Below are 25589 nucleotides of genomic sequence, written 5' to 3'. Positions count from 1 at the left end.
AACTTTGCGTGCACAGCTGTGGCTGCCAGTGGATACTGAGACGGTGCCAGTGCATCTCAGCAACATCGCTTCTTGGGACAGGCATTTCCACTGGCCTCGGAAGGCCACTAAATTTGCCGCCAGTATGCCGAACATACTGAACAAAGGGGTGACCCTGCTGTTGCCTGGTGGTTACTGAGGTTTAAATCCTGCCCAAGGAGGTGTTACTTAGCTCAAAACTTTGTGGTGCGTGTGCGTGTGTGTGCGTGAGTAAAAAAAATTATTGGGATGGGGTTGGAATCTGATTATGTCACACCTTTTATGGCTGATTTCCCCATGCTGTCTGCTAACTGCCTGCTGTGGTTCCTGAAACACAGTTCTAAAGCATATATTTAAAGAAAGATTCTTGTGGTGAAACTTAACTCTGGCAGCGTGCTGTAGCATTTAAATAAGCTTCTGCTCTCGTTTGTCATTCTCTTTCACAAATGCTGTACCTTCGCATGTGGTGTTAGTTGACAAATGATAGTAGATGCTCCCTTTTATCTTAATGATTTTAAATAAAAAACAGGAATCACTGCTTAAAGTGTTATACTCTGTCATATGTGAGATGTTGCTGATAACTCACAGTGGCCTGATAGGATTAACCCAGATGATTTCCCTCCAGTGGTGTTGGCAGGTATATTTTTTAATCATCTTCTTCCTAGTATGTTAGCTTCAAATCAGGTGCTTGGCTGTTACACAGAAAGTATGGAAAAATAAACAAACATAGCTGTGAGCAGTTGTTAATGATTTATGGTATTTTATAGTCCCTGGATGAGTTTGCTCTTCTAGCGATCGTATCCGAGTCCTCCAAGCGCGCTGGGCCCGGCCAGTGCCGCCTCTTGGCTCTGATGCAGTCCAAACAGTCTCTAGGTTTGCAGATTAAACCTTTTCCATAGATGGTGATTACCACCCACAAGACTTTCCTGCAGCAACCTGAGGCCGCTAATGGTATGGCATGATACAGAAACAGGGTTCTTCAGCATAGACTATGATCTCTCTGTCAGGCTCTAGCCTGGACTTGGAAAAATGGGTTAAACACTAGAGATACCTGTATGCCCGTTGTGTCTGGTATTCAGCATTCTTTTAAGTCTGAGAGTTACTCTGTTCTTGCTTGCCTTTGCTCTCTGTCTCCTTATGTCATTCTTGACCATTGCTGATGCCCCTTGTACAGCCTGTTCCAACTCACTTCAGCTCCACTCCTCTAAGCCTGTGATCCTTTAATGGTCTAGTATCCTTGAGGATGTCAGCGGCGGATTCCTCAAATACCAGCATTCCCCTTATTCCTCTGTGCATTCAGGGCCTTTAGTCGAACTCCACTTTATCATGTTCTCTGTTACCAAACCCTTTTTACCTCCCTTACAGCAAGACCGAGGACTACTGTGTTGCAGGCAAGACTCAAGAGTGTCCCCTCTAGCAGTGCCCTGCTATGTGCTGTGCTGCTCCGCTGCAGTACTGTGCCATAAGCTTCCTCCCAGGGCACCTAAGGCATGGGCAGCAGGCTCAGGAATCCAACTACTCTGGCAAGACAACCATTGAGTGAGGTCTGCCTCTCATTAGAGGACTGAATGAGGGAGAAATTAATGGGCCTAATACTTAGTGCATGATGTTTGAGCAGTCTGGAGCAGCCTGTGGCAGGTGTTTGGGATATCAGCATTCTCCTGAGGGACTTCAGAAAGTACCTATGATTGCAACAGTTCTGCTTTAAAGGAGCACATGAGTAAAAATACAGTTGTAGAGACCAGCCTGCTCCATCCTTGCTCTTAAACTTGTTCCCAGGCTGTGATATGATTACAGACTTTGTGGAAAGGAGCTATTTCATTGCGGGGTGCGTAGAGCCATCCTTAGAACTGGACAGAGAACATTCAGACCCAAGTTCTGTTGCTCATTTTCATTTATAATGTGAATAATTGGGATGCAGCCTCATGACATACATTCTGAAGAACGTACGGGGAAGATCAGAGTCCTACACAGTGTGCGCTTGTGGTGTTAACATGGTTTAATTTTCCTGAACTGCAGCAGGTAGAAGTCAAGGAAATTCACAATATTCTTACTCATTCTCTCGGCTGTGTGAACGTCTTCAGTGGTATTTCTGTACCTGCTGGGCGTGCACATCCCAACAAGTTTCACAAGCCCTGCATGTGCTGCCACCTCATCTTCTCTCTGCCCGCTCTGCTCTTGTAGCATTTCTGCATCACTGCACAAACTGCACAACTAGAAATTTTAAGTCCTACAGCACTGGCAGGTTTAAACCAGAGTCCCATGACCCACTAAGCATAGAAACAGGATTTTTATGTCATTGAAGGGGAAAGGAAAGATTATTCCCTGCTTCTCAGAACTGCTAGTCCTGCACAGCCCTTACAGATCACATCTTAAATGTTTTATCATATAGAGAAGGATTTCGCTTTTTTTTTTTTCCTCAGCATAAATGTGACAATTCCTCCCTCCCTGGCGTGACGTGGATCCTCCGGGCAGACGAATCCAGAGTAGAACTTAAACGTTTTAGCAGGGAAGACAGTAATAGAAATAAACGGCTGGAGTAAATGGAGTTTTTTTTCCCCCTGAAGTTCTCACATCTTGTCTGGATGCTGCTCTGGATGTCTCGCTTCAGCCAAGCGAATAACTAGAGCCAAGTCACGCCGAGAGTAGCGAGGAGGTGACGGGGCCTCCTGCGCGGGAGCTGACCCGGCCCCGAGCTGCCGCAGCCAGGCGAGGCCGAGCGCGCGTTCTGCTCCGCGGAGCGTTTGGCGCCCGAGAGCTGCGTTATCCCCGGCTCGCTTCCCTCGGATCGCGTACGTGGGCGCGCGCGTGCGGGGCTGCAGGCAGGAGAGAGGCCTGGAAAGGAGCGGGGCTCGTTTGGCTGGTGCGAGAGGTCCGCTCCGTGCTGGGAGGTTGGGTCAGGCGAGGTTTGAGGGCAGCTGGTTGCTTGAAGGAACTGGGCCAGACTGGAAAGTCTTCAAAGCTGGGAGGACGGTCTCTAGCGGGACTGGCTTTAACAGCCTCCCCTAAACGCACCGTCCAAGTAGTACAGCATTTATTACGATCGCCGCTAAACTTCGGTGCAGCATGACCGCACCGGATGCGCTGCCTTTCCGAGCTCCTGGGCGCGCTCCGATCCCGCCGGCGCAGGGAGGGAGACCAGCTCCCGGGCTCCCCAGCACCCCGCTCCCTCCCGGACGGGAGGCTGGGGGAGACGCGCGTGCCTCCACCCCCAGGCTCTGGGGCCCCAAAACAGCCTCCGCGAAAAAGTGCCAGGGAAGCAGGTGAGGGGGCCGCTGGACGAAGGGATGACGCAGCTGGCTCCGGGGGAGCCCTCCCAGCAGCCACCCCGCACAGCGGCAGCCTAAAAGCGCAGCGAGTCCCCCCCAGCCCGCAGACTTGCCAGCGCGAAACTCTCCGGCAGCTGGGGCAAAAAAAACACGTGTGCGCCCAACGTGGGGCTCGAACCCACGACCCTGGGATTAAGAGTCCCATGCTCTACCGACTGAGCTAGCCGGGCGCCGCTGTGGTACGCTCCCGCCGCGCGCTCTTGGCGAGTTGACGGTCGCGCGCGTGCCGAGCGGCCTGACGTCACCAGCCTGCGGGCGGCTCCTCCCTCGGAGCCCCGCCCCGCCTGCCCTCGCCCACTCCGCGAAGGGAGATTTGAAGCCCTCTCCAGGGGAACGCTGATTGGCCGGTGCGCCGGCCAATGGGAGCGCGCGTTGTTGGGCCGTGAGCGAGCGTGAGTGAGCCGGCGGCGGGAGGGGGCCCCGTCGGCCTGGACCGAGCGCGTCGCCGCCGCCGCCGCCATGAGCTCTATCGGCACCGGGGTGAGTGCGGGCCCCGTCCTGTCCTTCTCCCTCACTCACCCGCCCCGGGCCGCTTTGTGTCAGCGGGGGGGGGGCGGGGGGCGAGCAGCCTGCCCCCCTCGGCCGCTCCCGGCGAGGGCGGCCGCCGCCGCGGCCTGTCACTGCCTGCGCGGGCCCGAGGCGCCGTCACCGCCGCTGCTGAGTCACTGCGGCCCGTTAGGCCGCGGAAACGGAAAGCGTGAGGCGGGGGGAGGAGCCGCCGGTGAGGGGGCGGGGTGAGCGCGCCCGGCCCGGCCCGGCCCGGGGGGACCCGCCCGGCGGGTGGGGGCGAAGCCGCCTCAGGGCCGGCCCGGGGCGGAGCCGGTAAGCGGAGCCGAGCCTCGTGTTGCGCAGCTGCTGGATTCCCCTCTCGGCGCCTGCGCTCGGATCCCGCGCGGGTTTCCCGGCCTGGCAGAGGTCCGGCAAAACGTACTGTGCTTTCAGAACTACAGGGTGTCTGGATCGAGCGGATTAGAAGTATGAGTGTATCTAGCGCGGATGCAGCGACTTTCTGTAGTTGTTAGCCAGCGTTTGCTTGTTGCCGTTCATGCACCTAACGTGAGAGAACAGCCTGCTTATGGTGCTTAATACACGCTGCTGTCGTGCAAATGACAGTCTTGCAATTTTAAATAAATAGACCTGTTCTGAAAAGGCTTACTCTGAAAAAGGGCATTAAAAAAACTGTGGGATGTAATGCTTTTTGGCTGAGTAGTGTGTTTTCTTCTTCAGTACGACCTGTCAGCTTCCACGTTTTCTCCAGATGGCAGAGTATTTCAAGTTGAATATGCTATGAAAGCTGTGGAGAATAGTAGGTAAGATACAAATATCTATCTGTTTCTTAGTTGGCATCTCTTTAAACAAATAAAAACGATGGCTTTGCAGATATAACTTCTTCTGATAATGTAATTTTGAGCAGCTCTGTCCCTATCCTCATGTTAAGAGGTTTGGAATAAAATCTAAAGGCATATAACCACTTCTGCTTGTTCTGCAGTGTGGTAGAAACAGAGATAATGTTGCTGAGAATACAAAGGCAAGCAGTATACTTACTCGTGCGTGTTAAGGGCAATAAAAGAGGATCGCAGGACTCATTAGTATGTGTAAGGTGCTTAGCTATTATGGCAATACAGGTGTAGAAGTACCTAAAAGTCCATTTTATGGCTGTGAATTGAGGCACTGGAAAACTGTGACTTGCTCAAGGCCTCATAAATTTATAGTAACATCATTTGGCTATTCCCAGTTTCTTGAGGAATGTATGTCACTCTAAAGCAATAATGTCTGCTTCCTACGAATATGTGTCTTCCTTCAGGCAAAGGAAAGCTGTAAAGCAAAAATCCCAGCTGTGCTTGCTAGTAGCAAAAGTGAGATGGATTAGCAGGGCATGGACAAGATCAACACGGGTGTCTGGTCACAGCGCATGCTACCTACTAAGGATTAGTGAGAGTATTTTGTGTGGGGTACAGCTTGTGTCATGTTTGGTGATTTATGCTTGATCATGCCTTCTTGGAGGTTAGAGACTGTCACATTGCTTAGATCCTAAATTTACCAAAGAGGAGAGATTAAACAGTCCCTTGTTTTCATATTAGTATTGTACGGCATGTGCTTCTCCAAGACAGTGCTACAACTGCATGTCGTCTTGTCCAGAATTACTTGGACAGGGACTTGGCAGTCCCCTCCACCTTCACGTAAGAACGTTTTTGCAGGTTTAGTGAGCTTCCCGCTCCCACCTCCACCCCTGTCTTCAATGTTAAAATGGAGTCATACTTAGATCATACCATAGATCTGCTTCTGTGGAAAATAAATCATTATTTTTAGCATTTTGTTAACTCTCTGTTATTTACCTTGACGTCTAAATCCATTGCACTTCTGTGTAAGTGAAACTTGCATTGATCTTGTTTTTCAGTACAGCAATTGGGATAAGGTGTAAAGATGGAGTTGTGTTTGGAGTAGAAAAACTAGTTCTGTCCAAGCTTTATGAAGAAGGTTCCAATAAACGTCTCTTTAATGTTGATCGACATGTTGGAATGGTGAGGTGCTATTTAACTTTAATTTTTCACAAAGGAATCCCCCCGAAGTAGATGCATGTGGATCAGAGAATCAGTAATGAATAGATGAAGTAATATAACTTTTTCTACACACATAGTCAGAAATGCCAATGGATTTTTAGATTGTTTTGTGTAACTTACTCTTGGTTGTGTGTGAACGTACGTTTATTAGAAGTAAAATATGAATTTAAAATAGAAGATAGGTGCATATTTTGAGGCTATTCTAAATTTATTTGAAGAAGTTGTGCTAATATTCCTATTCAAATTTGAATAGGGTGTTAAAGTTGTCTTTTGTTAACTCGGTAAACAAATAAGGCATGTTAAGAAGCAAAACCTACTTATGCCATGTCACTTATGTACAAGAGTCTCTTTTCCATCTTAATGATCTAGGAGTCAACTGACTTCTGTAAGGGCTACCATGTAGATTTTATAGATTACTGGCTAATCTATAATAGTAATGTCTGCATAAATAGTGGTTTCTGTGTGACAGAAATGCCTGAAAGTATACCTACTTACGACATCGCTAGTATTGGGAAGGGAGTCGGGTTTGCTTGTAATCCAGAAAAAAATCATACAAAACAGAAAAGGAATGCTACATTGCTATGGTTATCTTTTTTCATATTGCTGATGTTAACATAGTCTAGTGGTAAATCATAAGACACTATTTAACATGAAGATGACTTCACTTTATGTGTTAGTACAGTATAGAGTTTTTCTTTAGGAAAATCAGTACCATGTTCATACACTTTAATTGTTAACAGGTGGAAAGCTTGATTGGATTTTTCTGTAACAGTACGTAGCATTCAGTAAGAATCTCGATTAAGTCATGCATTCAGAGTTTTGTCCATTGATCTTATTAAGAAGGTCTTACAAGATAATGTCTTGACTAGCTGATGAATTGTCATTTCAGGCAGTAGCAGGACTTCTGGCAGATGCTCGTTCTTTGGCAGACATAGCTAGAGAAGAAGCTTCTAACTTTAGGTCTAACTATGGCTATGATATTCCGTTGAAGGTAAGAAAGTGGCATAGTCCATTTGGTTTATTGGCTTTCTTAACCTCAGCAGGGAGAATTACATTTTATTACTTGAGGCTTGCTTATTTCTGCAAATAAAGCTTTCTAATTTCTTTTTTGTTTTACCACTTAGCATCTTGCAGACAGAGTGGCCATGTATGTGCACGCGTACACACTATACAGTGCTGTCAGACCTTTTGGTTGCAGGTCAGTCTTTGATTTGTAAGGATCTTTTATTTCACAACTGATGTAACTATTTAGGTTAGCTGAGGTTCTTTTTTTAAACTTGGAATTAGTAACTTAGAAGTCGTTATAAACAGCTTTTTTTTTTTTTTTTTGGATGGAAAATCTTGGAGAACTGTAGGTGAGGAATTCCTACTTGCATAAGAGCACACGGAATGCCACCCTGTCCCTAAACTTTAAATCTGTGGTAGTTGTGAAAGCAGAACTTCCTCTGTAATAATCCTGCTTGCCCTCAGAGCTAAAGAATATGTTGGAACAGCCTGTAGTTGTTAGTACAAAGGGACTAATAAACTGTTGAGAGCTACTGTTGAGAGCTGCTGTCAAGCTGCTGTCTAGTTATAGATCCAGTAAAATCTTACTGGCAGCTTCTACATGGTGGGGGTCATGATAATACTAAAATGTAAGATTAATTGCTTAATAGAATGTAGGAGATAGTAGTTTTACACGAAGAAGAGAATGTAGGAAACTTAGTGTGGCGTATTCTTTTTGGGCTGGAAGAACAAACGTCTCTGATTTCACTTTTCTTATCCAGTTTCATGTTGGGGTCTTATGATAAAGATGATGGTGCACAACTGTACATGATTGATCCATCAGGCGTTTCATACGTGAGTGTTTTAAAATATTTCCTTCTCAACTTAAGTTTCTCTTTTACTATTTTCTAATTAGGAACTTTGAAGTGCTGTTCCAGAAGATCTGCTGTTTTAATTTTTTTTTGCTGAGCGGATCGCTGCTTAGAGTGAACAAAGCTGTTTTTTGCTCATCTTCATATCTTTATTAAACATGCATATTGCGTATTTCTTAGAAAAAGTACAGTCTTTGTGAAACTGGTTTTAAATCTCGTCTATTAGAAGCTTAGGAGTTCCACTTGGCTCTCTCTAGTGATGAGTCCCATACGCTGCCCAAAAGGTGCACGTATTGTAGTCATAGCCCATTCACAAAATATTTCTGATAAGAGAGAGGCTGCTAACTTGACACTGGCTTCTAACAGCAAGTCAAATCAAAATAGATACTTAATGTTGTTAATCATTTAGTGCTATCTTTTTTTAAGCTGTCTGTAACACAGAGGATGATGCACAGTCATACCCTTCCACTTCTTTCATTTTCTTTCAGTATATCTAATATTGTCATTGTTGAAGTTGAAAGAAATGAAATTAGTTTTCATGTGTTTATACTCTTTCAACTATCATCATATTAGGTGGGTGGGTTTTTCTCGGTCCTGTAAAACTTCTGTTATTCTAGCTTGCTTTTCTAGCTACTAGAAATTAAAAAATAAGTACTCATTGCAAAAAGTTGAACAGACATGTTTCTATCCAGAGAACTTACTGAACACTTCTCTTCTATATGAAAAGTGTTAGAATCCAATTATTAGATTAAGTACTATCCTGAGCAATTTAGGAGTCTTATCTGAGAAATACTTTCTCATGGTTCTTAGATTACAGACCAATACCAAGGTTTACTGTATGTTACTTGTCTTATTCCTGGGTGGGAAGGTACCATAAGAACGCTAGAGGGCTCAGTATTTAACAAAGTTTTTTTTTTTCCCCCCCGACCCTTCTTCTTCTTTTAGGGTTATTGGGGGTGTGCCATTGGGAAAGCCAGGCAGGCTGCAAAAACAGAGATTGAAAAACTTCAGGTAGGATGTTAAAGTTCTGTTTTGCTATTTCAAGATGGATATTCCTAATTTATATATTTTAGGCATTCAATAGGTAACATATAAAATACTAGAGAAGCAAATGAAATATTTCACTTGTACATTTTGGAAGATGTTCTAGCCTCTGTAATAGCAGTATTTCTCAAGCCTTGCCCCGAGGCAACAGGAACTCCATCGGCAGTGCACGTCGCTTAAAAAGGAAGCGTAAACACACGCTCCTATGCACGCTAGCAAGCAAAACATTTGAATGAATATAAAAGTATAACTAAGGTTTTTATTTAGTTGTGAATTAAAACCTTAGGGCAGCATTGTGCAGGGCAGTATATCTTTTTTTTTTTTTCCAAAGATTGTAGATGAACCTTTTGTTTAAAAGTTGAAAAATGCTGATCTTGTTAAGGATAATGAGTGGAACTGCAGAATGAGTGGAACTGCAGAATACTGAATGATCACTGGAATATTATGACTTGGAAAATGTTAATGGAGAAAAATAAAATCTTTGCCAGGTAAGACAGTATTTCCCAGCTAGCTAGTGCTGAGTGTCTTTTTTTTTTTTTCCCCGCAAAACAATCTGTTTAAGGAGCTTGTTGTTGCCAACTGACCGTAAATATACTGCTTCAAAATATTTTTACATGTCTAAAAGGGCGTTAGTGTTGTGAACTTCAGTGACTGCACTAATTGCAACAGGAAAACGTCTTGTAAATCCAGTAGGTGGGGTGACATGGATTTAAAACAGACAGTTGCGAAACAGGTAATGCTGTAAAATACATATAAAGGACAAAATATGTTGAGGAGTACCAAAACCTTGTATATTTTTGTTTGTTAACTTAGGCTACGTCAAAGTAGCTACAATTCATAAGGACATATCAGAACAGTTTCCTTTGCTATTAGCAAAAGTTTCTTTTGCTTTACACTTGAGGCCACTAACGCTTTTAAGTAGTACGTTTTATAACATAGTTTTAGATATGTTTCCTTTTGTCTTTCCCCAGAACAGGCACTTCTTAGGGCCCCCCCCCCCAAAAAAAAAAAAAAGTCCCAGTGTTTAAGTGAAATTTTTTCTTAAAGGGTTGGAAAATTAGAGTCTTCCTGGGAGGAAAAAGGGGTCAGTGAGTAGTATGTATGTCTCGCATGCTTCTGAATACCTCATAATGTACCACATGTTACTGAGAGACATGTAAAAGGCTTTGTAAGTTGCAAACCATAAATCTTTTGAAGGAAACTCATGAGGTGATGCTTGTTTTACTGAGAAGCTAGAACTCAGTAGAACTTTGTTTTGGGAATTCATATTGCAAGTAGTTATCCTGCAAAGTAGTAATTGCACACAATAAATGATTCATTTAATTTGGACTGGATTCACTCTTTAAAGTAGAAATACAAAGTTGTCTCAGGACAAATGAAGCAACTTGTGAGTTTTTTGCCCCCCCCCCCTTTTTTTAAATGACTGAGCAGATGAGGAATTTAGAAAATCGTAGAAAACATTGCAGCTTTGCATCTGTATATTTTCAGAAAAAGGCCCCTAAAATGAAGTACCTCAAACATACAGGTGATAAGTATGAGCTGAAATCAAAATCATTATGAATGAGTACAACCATATGGCATATCATCATTTGTACAAAAGAACTGTCTCTGTTCAGGAAATCCTCTTGGCACAATACTGTAATAAATTGTTAACAAGTGTTGTAGATTCTGAGAAATTTCTGCAAATTCTGAGAGTGCTGTTTAGGTTTTCTCTGCATTTCCTCTATTAGCAGGAAAGTAGATTATCATCATGCAGTCATCCACCTGCCTTTAAACAGATGTGCTTTGGGAAAATCCATCTTTACCTCCACTTTGAACTCTAGTGTGACTAGTTACTATATTAACGTAAACAATCTTAAGTAAAATATGGAATTATATATTCAATCAAGATATAGTCTCATATTAAGAACTGCAGCCTTTTATAAGCGATGCACTATGGGACTTATTAAAATGCATCTTTATTGCTTACAGTTCTGAGGCTGAAGTAAACGAGGCATACACAGAGAAATAATTTTGTAGCCTTTGAATGAGCATTCAAGCAATTGGCTGTGTAAAAACTCTTCTACAGAGAGAAGACTGTACTGAACTGTATTGACGCGTACCTTGAGCTGACTTAGAACTATGTTAGAATCCTAAGAAACTTCTGTCCTTCTCTTGTGTTTCTTGTAATAACTGAAACCCTTGGAACTGAAGCCGCTTAAAGAGGAGAATCCCTCTCCTGATCCATCCCATGTAACGCTTACTTTATACTCTGCTTGCATCTTATTTATGGCTTCAGTCTGCAAAAGTACCACGTTGCAATTGTTCACTGAAACGTTCAGCGTTTATTTGGTTGTTTGTCATACTTTAAAAAACAGTCTGTCCATGGTGGTTTAACATCATAACTGAAAAATTATAGAAACAATTAAAATGTCTTTAATTTGATTCAGTTCAATCTTAAATCCAGTCAGATGCCTGTATGTTAAATTTAAAGTAGGAAGCCTAAAAGATCATCTGATCTTGACACAAATCATGGCATCTAAGAAATCAAAATTTCAATTTTGATGTGTGCAAATTGGCAGAAAGATTTGATACATTGGGTAATACATAATTTACAAAACTTTCATGTTTTTTCTGCAGGGCTGGTCTTTTCAGAAAGTTCTAGTTTACTGCTCGATTCTTGTACAACTAATAAGCATACCTATTATTTGTTCTCCACAATACAGCCTGTAACATTAAGTACATAGGAACAGTGACGTATTAGGTGGCATAACTACTCTTATTTAATGGCTTGTTTGTAGAACGTCTTCAGTAATGCTTATGCTCTTGTCATAGCAGTGTGAAGCACGTGCGGTATTGGATGGAGATGCTTTTTGCTAACAGTAGATTGACAGGTTTCCAGATCAGAGTCCATTTCGATAAGATGGATTTGTGATTACATGTCATAACTGAAATGGGAAAGAGACATCTACAAAAACTTGTGTGGGGGAGATAATGGCCTACAGTAGCCTCTTAATTAAAACTTGTCCTGATAAAAGAGATGACTACAGATGGAAAATAGAGGCAAACAGGTAGTCACAACTTTAAACCTGCCTTACAGGTACTGCAGAGCAGATACTGAGTCTGGGAGAGGACATGGCATGTGAAACCCTTATACGTAGCTTAAAGTGAGAGCAGGAAACACCGCATTGATGACATCAGTTGTAGTTGTGCAAGCGTGTGAGGGAACGTTTGTAGTCATGTGCATTCTACTTCAGTTTTTCCATCTCTTCTGTAGTGCTGCTTATGTAGCTCAGCTGCTATTAATCACAATTCTCTTGAGATGTGGACACAGTCGTGATCAGTTCCTGTAACGAGTACTGTAACAGTTTGTCTGCAAAATCAACTGAGATAGGAAAAGGATGATGGCAAAAGATAACATCATGGCAAAGTTTTTTTGTTTTTTTTTTTTTGGCTTATAAACATGCATGGTAGCTACGGACCTTCAGGTCTTGCAGTTTCACTACTAACTCTATATGCATAAATACACGTAGTAATTTAAATATTTGTGTTAGTCAGGTTATGTTTGTATACAGCAGTTAGTGCTGTGTTGTGGATTGAAGGTCACAAATGTAAGTGCTGAGGCAATAGGTCCTCCAAGTGCAGGCTTTATCCCAGAACAGGCTGTGGCACAAAACAAGAACAAAGGGTTGTTGCCTTGCGAATTTTTCACCGCTGTCTCAAAACTAGCCTCTGTACTACAGCTTTGAAAACATTTGCAAATCTGAGGTAAAGTTATATATAAACTAATGGGTTGCGTTCAGAGTTCAGTATAAGGAATATGAAAAGAAAGAGATGGTAACTTATTTTGAACTTGAAAATCATTTTAAACTAGGCAGAATTGCATTAAAATGTGTAATGTATTAGACTATTTTGTGACTAATGTTCTCTTAGTTTCAATTAATAACTGGTACATTTTTGAGTGCAGCATCAAAGGCTGATGTTTATCTGATTTGTACAGATGATACCTTGAGAAAAGACACAAGACTAATCTTGTTTCAACCCTGCAGTGATAAAACATATTAGGATATATAACCTCTTCGTAGTCCAGAAGAGTTAACTGGCAGGAGATCTTACCTACAGAATGAGAGTTTATTATGTCGTGGAAATTGGCATTTAATCTTACAATGTTGTCATTATTGAGTATGAGACTATTTTGCTCTGTGATTAAAATGCGAGAAGACTGTGAAATAATAACAGTGCAAAAACACAAAATGAGCTACTAATACCTTGCTTAGCCATGCAGTTTGTTGTTAACATCAGAGTGGTATTTCCCTCCCCTTGGGGCATCATTTAAATCAAAATTTAAAAAAAACTTCAAAAGTGAAATTACCAACCAATAAAATGTTGGTAAGATCTGAAGTATTAGTATACTACCTAGAAAGCATATGAATAGTATACATGAAAATATGATGCCCCCACTGTACTGTGCAGCTGGTTATTTTAGGTCAATTTATGATAAGGCATCTAAGAACAAGTCAGGCTTCTAAGACGCTTAGAAGCCTTAGTTCAGCTTCTAAGCGTCCAAGCAGTGGAGTGCTTTAAACTGGGAAAGTTGCAACATTTTTTTCACAGACGTTCACCTGTGAAATCCTTCACTGGAAGAAGGACTTGCATGTCGCAGGCTGAACAAAGGTGAAAGACGATGCATGGCAGAGAACAAATTTGGTTCTGCTCAAAACTTGTCGTCAGTACCGAACAGCAAGTTCATTAGGCATGTGAATAGAGACTCATGTTCTGGCCTTGGAAAACAGTACGTTCTCTTAAGCTGTATGCTTTTTTTGTCTACAGATGAAGGAAATGACCTGCCGTGATGTTGTTAAAGAAGTTGCAAAAATGTAAGTCTCCTGCATTTGTTTTCCCCCCCCCAACTCAACAAAAATTCTTGTGGGTGAGCTTGCCGTGGTTTCAAACTGAAGCCCTTCCTTTTAAATTGAGTACCAGGTTTTACTTTTACTAGACTGGTGCTCATGCCAAGTATAGTATATTCTGCTGTTAGTATTTGTCGTTCTCTGTGATATGCTACTCAATACTGAAAAATGCCAAAGAACTTGAAAAATACTTACTTTAATCTTATCTGCTACTTGTTATAGGTGCAACTTGTACCAAGAGTGGATTAAAGTTTAAACTGTCTGGATATAATCACTGGTTTTAAATATCACAGAATAGTTGGGGTTGGAAGGGACCTCTGCAGATCATCTGGTCCAACTCCACTGCGCGAGCAGGGTCACCTAAAGCAGGCTGTCTAGGATGCTGTCCATTGTGTTTTGAATATCTCCAAGCATGGGGACTCCTCAACCTCTCTTAGCAGCTTGGTTCCAGGGTTCAGTCACCCTCGCAGGAAAGAAGTGCTTTCTTATGTTCAAACAGAATTTTCTGTGTTTCAGTTTGTGCCCGTTGCCTCTTGTTCTGTCACTGGTATAACTAGGAAGAGTCTGGTCCTGTCCTTCTGACGCTCTTCTACCAGATACTTATGCACATTGATTTAATAACTCCCCACCCCAAGTCGTCTTTTCTCCAGGCTAAACAGTCCCAGCTCTCTTGACCTGTCCTTGTATGAGAGATGCTCTAGTCTCTTATTCATCTTTGTGGCTCTTTGCTGGACTTGCTCCAATATGCCCTTGTCTCTCTTGTACTGGGAAGCCCAGAACTGGACGTAGCAGTCCAGATGTGGCCTCTTCAGCACTGAGCAGAGGGGAAGGATCACCTCCTTTGACCTAGCGATGCTCCTCCTAGCTATATAAACTTTGTAGTTTTATAAACCAGGTGACAAACTCCTTGGTGTCCTGACCCTTAGGTAGATGTACACTTCACTATGCAGACTGAACACTGAACTAATGCTTCAGGCATTAACCAGCAGTCCAGAAATGAAGCTGAGGTCTTTGATCTGTCCTTTCTCTTTGCCTTTAAAGCAAGAAGTGCTTAGGAAAAAAGCAATGCATAACTTTATGCTTAAAAATGATTATAGGTAGCTAATTTTGTTTAAATGATTAAGCTTGATACCACATGAAAATAATTGGAAATATTAAATTTGCTAACTCAGTGGGCAGTTTATTTACTGATGCAACTTAGGCTGACACATCAACGATCTAGACACACTTACTAATGTTATCCCACAGATTCTTGTGTGACCATACTGTCCTCACTGGCTTTTTTTTTTTTTTTTCCTTACCTCCTTTAAGTCATATGCTGGTGAGGAAAATGATACCAAGAAGAGAGCAGAATTTGTGCTAGGTTACTACTTGTCAGCTCATGCTCTACCTATCTTAAAACTTTGTATTTGTTTAAAAGGATATTAATAAACAAGTATCCTTTCAAACTCCTACAACACTTAATTTTCATGCTTTCTGGGACATGTCCTATACTTGTCACAAATTCAATCTGCAGCTGCAGAATCATAATCAATATTATAATGTTCTAAGCAATAGCCTTAAAAAGAAATGCTAAACACGCTTCTATCATTGATGTCACAGCTTGAGAGTGTCTCGGGCTGTCAGGAAAGAGCTAAAGCCAAGAATTTGTTGGATATCTGGCCTTCAGATGTAAGAACCACCTCAAAGCAGCTCTGAAACAGCACAAATAAGACGTAGATTTTCAAATGGTCTGGAGACTTTGTTCTTTAATTCTACATTGGCTGGAAGCAACTCTAAATGTAGTTTTGTTTTTCAGCTCTCTGGTAGCATTTAGCAAGATAAAGATTTAATCATTTTGTAGCCTAAAACACTTGCCAGGGCATAGAATAATAGTTTCTTTAAGGGCTTGTAATGGAATATAATAGGTTGTGAAAAGTTTGTAACTAGCTGAACACACAAGAAAAGACTATAGATGGACTTAAGTACTGATCAGTAAGTCCACTCTCTAATAGTGATAGAAGGCTGTTTTAAAAAAAAAAAATGTCCTGCAGTACTAGTGTTAACTTTCTTCCCTGTTTATAGATTTTACATATTTGTTTCACTTTTATCAAACTTTAACTGGAAGCACTTAGTGTGCTGCTGAAGACAGTAGAGGAAGGAAGGCTGTCTCCCAGCTTTTTTACATAGGGAAATAGGGGGTATCTTTCAGCTGTTGCTTTAATGCTCTATGAAACAAACTAAGGAGTACAACCTTCTAAACAAGTGAAACCAAAGGTCAGTACCGTTTTGAGTAGGTATGAACCCAGTGGTGTTTTAGATCTTATTGTCTATTCATGTGCCACTGAGGACTAAATACTGCTATGCAGTTACATCCTTATTGCTATTTTGGTGTTACCTTTTTACCTCACAGACTGAGGATTGATTTCACAAGTCGGGGTGGTACTGCATATGCTGTTGTAGCACTGGTAGTTTAAATTCTGATTATTATCATGTTAGCTATAAGCATGGCAGTCAGTGTGGAAATCTGTACAGGCCTCTAACTTGGCCTGCAAGATACTGCAACTTCAGCTGTGCTGGGATTTAGTCTTAAATGTAAACTGAAATGAGATTTACTGGAGAAATACAGCACATGTCTAACTATTATAACTAAGCTAGCAAAAGCAGGCAATGACGACAGCCTCAGTCAGTGCTTACGTTCTGCAGTATTTAAACTCCGAACAATGTATGTTTTAAAAGTGCTGTATTTCTAATTATGATAAATTGAGCATCTGGACTAGATAAGTAGTTTGTATCTTAGCTGTAATCATGTAATGTATTTTTATACAAGTAATTAGGACTGCAAGTTTCTCTGGTGTTCTTCTGTTTGTATATGTAGGGGATAAAGCATGGGGAGAGCTTCTATTAACTGTAAGAAGACTATTTCAATAGGAGAAGAAATCTGTAAAGGGAAGAGAATATATTTAGTCCATTTATCAATCTGTTCTAATCAAACTTCTTGTTCTTTCCAGAATCTACATAGTTCATGATGAAGTAAAGGATAAAGCTTTTGAATTGGAACTCAGCTGGGTTGGAGAAAGTAATACATTTTTGATTTCTATAAACACTAGAGAAGACTTCTAAACTTCTCTAGCTGAACTAAAACACTGTTTCTAACTTCACCCTGCATGTCAAGGTCTTCATGTGACATCTACCTAAGATGGACTTTTTTTTTTATTGGCAGTAACCAATGGAAAACATGAAATTGTTCCCAAAGATATCAGGGAAGAAGCAGAAAAATATGCCAAGGTAAGGTCCACCTTTTTTTGGAGTCATCTCAGCGTTCCATGTGACAAACAAGTGCAGAATAGAATGAATTAACTGACATAGTGATGACTGAAGAGTATAGTTACAGCAAAAATCACTTGACCATTAGCTGAAATTATTCTGAAGGGAAAATAGCGAAATATACTGTGTAATCCTAGGATAGCTCTTATTTTCAAAAACAGGGCAATTCAACAGGCTTGCACAGGTGGCATGTTTCTCCTTCAAAAGTAGATGTATTAAACTTTTAACAATGGTATAAGTGAGTACAAGAGGTAATAAGATATATTGACTACAACTGCTTTTAAAGCAGCTGAAGGTGTTTAACAGATTTCCACTTGCTCCAAAAAGTAATGATGGTACTAAGTTTTACCTCTTTAAAGATATGAAATAGCCTGCTGAATATCGAAGGTTTTGCACAAAGTGAGAGGATTATATATACAGCAAAACTCCCTTTGCATGTTGTAGGCTGACCTACAAAACAACTGTTAAACCAGAACTAGGGTGTATATGTTTAACTAAATTGCTCCATTTTTTTTTTTAAAACAGGAATCTTTGAAAGAGGAGGATGAATCAGATGATGACAACATGTAACACATTGTTACTTCAAGACAAGTTCAACTTTTCTTAACTTAGTACAGGTTTGTTTATAGTGTATTAACCATGGGATGCCATTATGTACTTGCTGGAAGATACTGAGTGACCAACTTGCACTAATAAATTTTCCATTTTACTGTCTGTTAACTTTTATTTCAATAGTATAGGTTGACATTATTGAGAAGTAACTGTACTGCAGATATTAGCCAATCAAACAGGGCAAGAAGAAAAAGTGTTTCAGGTTGGTGTTACTTCTTACTATACCACTACATTTGAGCCAGGCTAGGCAGAGAAAAATGGTCTGTCTAGGAATGTGAGAAGACTAGTTTTTGTCATAGTCTATAGTTTTAATATTAAAACTAGTACTTGACTACTCCCTGAAAAACCGGTATCATGACTTGCAGTTCAGACATAGCCACAGTCTATCTGTGATGGCTCATGGGGAAAAAGATGAGAACATACCTGACTGTAAAACAGCTGGTCACAGGTTTAGGTGATTCACACAGCTAACAACTTCAGGCAGCCAATGTAACAAGCACGTGTTTGGGAAAATGAATTTTGATCTGAAGTATTAAGCCTAGGCTTATCTGAAGAATAGGAGAAACTACAAGATCAAGTTTAATTCAGTTTAAAATAGTGCTTTTTAGAAGCTCTAAAGCTGTGAGAACTAATGAGCTAAGTAACTGGAGTTAATGCTTGAAGAGCTAAACCAATCTTGTTTTAAACAGCCTTATTCAGCTAGAGTTTCACAAATACATTTTGAATCACCTTTGTCAATTGTGACCTTCACAGGTGTTAAAAACAAGCTTTCCTGCTTTTTTCTTCCTAGGAAAAAAAGACTGTACCTATTCTAGTCACTTCAAAGTCTTGAAAGACAAGGTAACAAACCGTTCTGTTTATTAGCTTAAAACTCTATTTAAATGCAAGTCCTGTTTGTCCATGTAATTCAATTCCAATGGTCACCTTAAGTTCCAAGTCTAAAATGCACACTTTTCTAACAAACTTCTCAGCTTGAATACCACACGTTAACAATGACCAGTCCTTAAAACAAAAGCTTTCCCTTAATGAATTTTTCTTTTTCTTTAGAAAATCTTAAGTGTTTGAAGTGTCTTTTCCAATGGAATTGCAAGGTAGACTCTCTTTTTTGTGATGGGGAAAGTCAATTGAGACAAAGGTTTAAGTAATTACTAAGTTTAAAAGATGTCCTCAATTAGACAAGTTGCTTAACAGATCTGCTTGTGGATATTTTGTGACTATGTCAGGCTTAAGGCTTAGCTGCATGAACTCTCTGCCTTTCCAAGGGGGCATGATTTTTAAAGTCTACTAGAACTCTAGATCAAGCCTGTTTGAGCTAATACTCCTCATGACCATGACGGACAGCTTCCTTCAGTGCTTCCTCCTGAGGCAACAGTATAGTTGTTACGCTGAGTCAGACTTTATTTCTGTGTTGCTATTTCTTCAAACTGAACTTACTACTAAAACTTACTGCTGATTCAGCTGCTTGAGTCATTAGTGGGAGCCAGTTAGGAGGAAACTCACATCAGCAGCCTAAAACAAAACTTAGGGCTGATATTCCACTTCCTGTCTGTGACAACAGAACTACTTCATTCTTACCTTAAACATCTTTGTCTTTTTGCTGCTGGCTGAAGTGGCAAAATGGAAAGTTAAAAGCCACAATTGTGGCTTTTAACACCCCTCCATCCAATTTGTGACACAGCTGTTCAGAATTAAGGAGAGAAAATATAACAGTTCACATGAATTGGGTTTCTGGGTTAAATGGGAGGAGAGCAAAATCAAATGTGCATATCTGCAAGATGAAATGGAGAGAAGGTGTTCCACAGTGCTTGGAAAATAAGGTTAGGAACAGAACCACCTCCTTTCCCATTCATAATCTCAAAGTGGATACTTATTGGAGAACCTGGCATCTAAAAAGCTCCTCTGAAGAAAAAGCACGATCTGTTGGAATAATCATACACCTTTCTACAATGGGAAGCAATTTAAAAGCCTATGAAATTCCAGTTTATAATAACCCCTACAAAATGCTGCATAGCAGTCTTGTTTGTCATAGCAACATTTAGTTAAATAATACCAAGGTGATCATTACTGTCAGTTTTTGTTTCCAAATTAAGCTGTAACTAACTGAGTTGTCAAGAGTGTAGGCTCTAGCTGTTTACTGTGCTACATAACAATTTATCTTCATCTGTGGGAAGGAAAAGCAGCTGTTATTTCCACTTCCATTGATTGCAGACAGGGAAGGAAGGAAAAAAAAATTTAGAAGCTAGCAGTGCCTTGTTTGGAAAAAATATTTGCATTTATTCAGGGGGGGTCAAAGACAAAAGAGCAGGACAAATACTTAATAAGCCATTCATTGTATCAATATTCCCCTTAACTTCTGAAGCAGTAGAAAGCTAGCTGACTTCCTCTGAAGTGGTATTAAGCATTGCTACCTTTTAGCAAACAGGAAGGATTAGGGAGGTTTAGTTATTATTTCTAGTCTAGGAGGACTCTCATTTCAACAGAAAAACTGTTGCAAATTCCCTATTACAGCTAGTTTCACAGCCTTAACCTATTTGCAGGGGAAGTACCAAATGGGATAGTCAGAGTGATACAACCATGTTGCAGGTAACCAATAAAACTTTTATCATTACTTTGAAGCAAGTTACTTAATGATTAAATTTGTACACTAACCCTCATAATGTTTCACTGCTTTAGTCCACAGCTTATAGGATAAATTCCAACTTTAATCAATTTTGCTACTGAGAAATAGTAGATATGAATTTGACCACAGTCAAACATTGTATTATTTATATTGCTTGACACACAGTAGCAAGTAACTAGGACAGGGGAAGAAGTCTTCCAAAAGAAGGAAGTGGTTTACACAGCCAGTCATGGCAACAATGACTATGTAAAATTCATGAATGCAGTGGGACAGCACAGCATCATTCAACTTTGAATAAATACTAGAGAGCATGTTTGTTTTAAATATATATAGCTGTCTGAGGCAAGTCATTGTGAAAACCAAGATCCAGCAGGGCCAAAGCTGGATCTGAGATCCTCTTTAAGGGAGTAGTAGTTCTGTTACAGAACAAGATGAGAAATAAGGATACCAAATCTCAGCATTTGAAAAAGGACCTCTTCTAGAAGCTCAGTGTGTTTTGTTGTTTTTGTTTTGTTTGTTTGTTTTTAAAAAGGACACAACCTGAAAGATCTAGCTACATTGTAGATACTCCCTTCCAGGAAGAAGTCTAGGGTTGAGCCCAGAAAACAGACAACTGATCACATGACTAAAGCAAAGAAAGATTTGAAAGCTTCAGACAGTCAGTCTTCTATAGCTTCAGCTGTGGTGGATACCTGGAGAAAGTACATATGCTCAGTCTCTGCAGAGCTGGAGCTTCAGAAAAGCTGCTGCTTTAGACTAAATATGCCTCTTGCTCCTACTTAAATCTTACCACTTTCAAGTAGTGGGCTATTTAACATGCCAGGGGACTAGGGAGAGTCCAGTTGGCTGACTCCATTCAGAGATGCTTGTAGCACACGCAGGCCCAATATGATAGACCTAACTGCAGCAGTCGGCAACAGTGTCATCGGAAGGCTCCCAGAAGCAACCGTACCTAACAGTAGAGCCAGTATGCTATCCAACAAAAGCAGGGCTTGGCTTCCTGTCCTTAAAAAGAAAGTTAGCTTCTAGAGCTGGTCTGAAAATGGTTGATTTCAGCTTCAATATTGAAAAGCAACAAAGCATTGCAAGGCTAACAAACATGCCCTCAGCAGGGTAAAAAGTTCAGAATCAAAGATCTGAACGAGAGGTGATGCCTGCTTTTTTCATTGCATTTGATTTCTGCTAAAAGAACTGGAAGAGTTTCAGTTCTGAAAGTATCAGAAATGCATAATTAGGCTCACACCAAGCAGCACTTCTTTCTTCTTCAGGCTTCAAGTAATCTACACAGTCCAGACTCTGGCCATTTATGGGAATAACATAATAGAGCAGAAAGTTCAATAGCCGCTTGGAACATGTAGCTGTAGTTCTTGCCATTCTGAAGCACGTAACTTCAGAGTTTCAATGCCATACACTGTTGCTTCAGACCCACACCACGTGCTTTAGCAGAACACCAGAAAATAAGACTGTATAAACCAACTTGTTTCTAAGCTTAAAGTCATCCTTCCACCAAGGGATACATTTTAGAAAGGCACAGCTCCAACAGTGAAACAAAAGTAGAACAGAGTAAGATGCTTCCTCTCCTTAAGTCTCACACATCAGCTTACTACTATTATTCACCACCTGATGAATCGCTACTCTAGTATTTAATAGGACTGGACATGTCACATTTCCTGTTACTATAATTATTTAGTCAGCAAGTCCACACACAGAAGCTTTGTTCAAGAAATTAAAAAGAGGACAAAGGTGAACTCTGCAGGTGACAAAGTGCATGCACCAGTATCTAGTTTACATACATCTGCATGACTGTATTGAGAAAGATTTCAGAATATGCAATTGGACTTGCACTGTTTAAAAATCATGTTGGGATTGCAGCACCAGAGTAATCTATTTCCATTGTTTGTACATGTTTGCATTGTTTCACATGGCCTTAAAAATTAGTGTGTGTTTTGGATAGTATCTTTACAAGTGACTAATACAGCTGAAGCAGCTATGATAAGATTAAGCTATTTGAACAGAACAAAGCATTAATCCGTACAAAAAAAGAGTTCCTGGCATAGCAGATGTACATAAGGATACCTCAAAAAAAAAAAAAAAATACTGTAATACTGCATTTGGTGCTGACTCTCAGAAAGGAAACATTTCACACAGAATTTGTCTCACGCAGAGCTGACATTTGCCAAGCCACCAGGTCATATATTACTCCTTTCCCACCACCAAAAATAGCTTGCTGGCCTGAGGTTAAAAATCCCACATGCTTGATGTGCTACTGTCCCTAAAGATACACTAATGTTTGAGATGCTATCTGGCTATAAAGCGTAAGTCACCATTAAAGTAGAAGCTCTGGAATAACTATACGCACAGCAAATTCAGCTACACATCTTACACATTTATCAGCTTTTAAGTCAAGAAAATCATAACCTTAAAATAACGTGCAAAGTTTCAAGATTCTAAAGAGAAAAATAGTGAGAATGTTAGTTGTCATAGCAATTTTGAAATAGTACCAAAAATACAGTAAGGAGACTGTTCTCTCCCCCTCTTTTTCTTCCTTCAGTTGCATATGCCTGTCAGACGAGGACTAGTTTTCCCTCCACCCACCAGTTTTTCAAGTTACAGGCAGCAAAAGAAGTTACTTTCACTTTAGAATTGAGAGCTATTTTGAGACACCAACTGCTTTTAACTTTCAGAAGATCTTGCTACCTATTATGTCCAAATATACAAAGAGGCAGAAAACAGGTTGTAGAAGAGGTAATGGTGTAACCTTACTATCTGTCCAATAAATACGTTATAGCATTTGAGAGCGTGGGATCTACAACCAAGCTGGAACCAAGTCTCCCATTTCCAGATGGGCTAAGCAACTGCCGTGCAGCGTTGTTCTTTCATCTTCAGTACACTACTATTAAAGGACTCAAACAGTTGTTTAAAAATGGTTCTTACCCATAGCTGGGCCAACCAAAAATGGACAGCTAGAATAGAGCAGGAAGCAGCCTCTCATAGTTTATAGTCCAAACATGTACACGCAGTCAGATACAAGAAAAATTTGAAGTTCCCTGCAATCTCCCCTACAGACAGCATAAGAACCGTCTACCGAAAATACCATTTTAGTTGACGTGGTAAGAGAAGCCAAATAGGAGTTTAAAAAGAATACGGACTGGTTTACTGCTGCATAAAGTTAGATATCATTTAGGATGACATGAATAGTCTGCATATGCAGAACATAACGTGTAAACACTTTCAGCAGCAGGTTTTACTAATGGTAAGTTAAATTATAGCAAGTGCACCTGGAAGTTGATACAGTATCAAAAAATAAAAATCAATTGATGTCTAAATCTTACCACCATTAAATTCTTCAAAGTGAAGCTTATATTGTTCACATGCATTTGGAAAAGCAGGAATCTGTTACTGTCATCATTTAGGGTAGGACAGAGACCCATTACATCAGACAGTATTAACAGGTTTCAAGAGCAACAAAGGCAGTGCTAGACGACTTTAACAGAACACTTCTATAAAGGTTAATTTCAGCTCTCATTCTAGGGTTTTTCCACACTCCACAAAGTATGTCACTTTGAGAGGCTAGTGTTCCCACATCCATTTCTATATATGTCAGAAATAAGTAATTAAAAAAAAAAATCTGAAATACTATATTAGGAGGTAGAACCGAAATGAAGCTTAAGGTGTTTTCTGCAAGAAAAAGAAAGCCAGTTTAACAAGCCACTGCTCTTCCAGCCAAATTCTCATCTCTACTCTCATAAGTTTGTCACTCCATTGTGCTGCTGCAAGATGATAGAGAACACCGACACACATGAAAGGTCACTTCTTTGATCCAGAATAATTAAACTCCCCAGAAAGACACGCATTTTCTTCTTTCACAATTCTAGAAGTCACAGCACAGGTCATTTCAGTAGTTCTGTCTACAGTGCAGCTGTACTGATGCAACTAAGGCGGTGGCAGACTACACAGAACTGAAGTTCCTGACAGGAAAAAACATATCCCCGAGGCTAGAGACCTGCACACAGTACGTATGTCCTGCAATTAATTCACAGCTTAAGTGCCCTGGGATATTTAGTCATACTATAGTTCTTTATGTTTACTGGCCACTTGGAAGTTTGCCACCAGTAATAACACTGTTTAAATAATATATACAAATGAAAAAAAATATTTTTCAAAAAGAAAGCCTAAGTAGGAAGTTTCAGAATTTAATCACTTGTCACCAAGCTGTAGATTCTTACCAACAGCAGCTACTTGCAGCTAATAACACTTAGTTCAAAAGACTGAGGGCATTAATACTTCCTAAAAAAAAGAATGAGCAGTGACCAAGGGGAGTCCTGTTCATCAAGGATTCAAAGTTAATCACTTATGGTTACTTTAAGTGTTTTAGACAAGCAAGAGCCTTAGAAGAAAGGCCATGTCACTACTGCCTTCGCTACATACCCTGCCTTTGCTGAAGTAGTTGTTGCTTCTTTGTGCTAGGCTGCATACAATTACTAGCACAGACACTGCCTTCTGGAAATTGGTAAGAAGAGACTGTGCACCTACAGCTCCGTTTTGATTGGATCATGTTGCTTTTTAACCCCTTTCTAGCTCTGTAACCATCATTTTAATCAACAGCTTAGCAACGTCGACAAGCTTGAAAGCAACACCTATGTGACAAGTGGACCAAGTGCAAGGAGTCACCATCAATATTACAACCATGTTTTAGCTGTAGTGATAGCTAAAGGACAAATGTAAAAAATGTACTTTAGTAAAAATCCAAACTGAACAAACCACTTATCAGTGTTTGAATAAAATGGTGCATATGGGAGCATAGCTCCATAACCACTTTATTTCCTCCTGTACTTCTTAAACATAGCAACATAGCTACTTCTGCAAATAGGAATCTTTTTTTTTTGGGGGGGGGGGGGGGAAGACAACAGATAACAAAGGCATGCCAGATTCTTACTTCAGATTGGCCATGACAAATCACTCAGAAGTTATTTTTGAAACAGCAAAATCCAAGAAAACCTTGCATCTTCTACCACAGATATGGAGAGAATGATCCAACAGGAGTCACTTCTCTTTGCCAAAGTAAAACAGCAGCCTCCCCGAGTTCTCCAAGTTCAGCACCAGTCAACATCTTAGATATGAGTAATATCAGACACCCGTTCTGCATACATTTACTCAGTCTGGTATCACAAAAGGCTGCAGAAGTGAACGCACAGTTGCTCCAAGGCAGATATAGGAATAACTTAAGTTTCTAACATAGAAGGTATGAAGAGTCTTACTGGAATCTTCTGAAAGTACAGCATGCAACCTCATTTAAGAGCTGAAGACTTTCTCCCCCCTCCTGTTAATTTTCATAGCAATGAAATATGGACCAG

At 40.5% G+C, this 25589-nt stretch overlaps 1 protein-coding gene and 1 non-coding gene across 9 annotated transcripts; one reads left to right on the top strand and one right to left on the bottom strand.

Moving 5' to 3' along the window:
- Nucleotides 1-3444: 3444 nt before the first annotated feature.
- Nucleotides 3445-3517, bottom strand: TRNAK-CUU (transfer RNA lysine (anticodon CUU)). Its single transcript has one exon. It is a non-coding gene; the product is annotated as a tRNA-Lys (tRNA).
- Nucleotides 3518-3624: 107 nt separating this feature from the next.
- Nucleotides 3625-24995, top strand: PSMA3 (proteasome 20S subunit alpha 3). Of its 8 annotated transcripts, XR_011141722.1 has the most exons (16): nt 3625-3827; nt 4575-4657; nt 5746-5869; nt 6798-6899; nt 7033-7106; nt 7675-7747; nt 8710-8775; nt 13618-13664; nt 16688-16755; nt 16900-16964; nt 17529-17620; nt 17739-17817; nt 18406-18455; nt 18663-18706; nt 20153-20198; nt 24841-24995. XR_011141722.1 is itself a non-coding variant. In XM_068947435.1 (12 exons), the coding sequence occupies exons 1-11, from the start codon at nt 3807-3809 to the stop codon at nt 17571-17573; spliced, it is 768 nt and encodes a 255-aa protein (XP_068803536.1). In that variant the 5' UTR covers nt 3625-3806; the 3' UTR covers nt 17574-17620; nt 17744-17818. The 8 variants fall into 8 exon arrangements, 3 of the variants coding, with proteins under 3 accessions (XP_068803536.1, XP_068803535.1, XP_068803534.1); XR_011141723.1 differs by lacking the exon at nt 18663-18706; XR_011141721.1 differs by lacking the exon at nt 20153-20198.
- The last annotated feature ends 594 nt before the right edge of the window (nt 24996-25589 follow it).

The sequence above is a fragment of the Struthio camelus genome, chromosome 5 (assembly GCF_040807025.1).
Source record: "Struthio camelus isolate bStrCam1 chromosome 5, bStrCam1.hap1, whole genome shotgun sequence".
NCBI lineage: Eukaryota > Metazoa > Chordata > Aves > Struthioniformes > Struthionidae > Struthio > Struthio camelus.
Note: the sequence above shows the minus strand (reverse complement) of the source record. Positions and strands in the feature narration are given on the sequence as shown.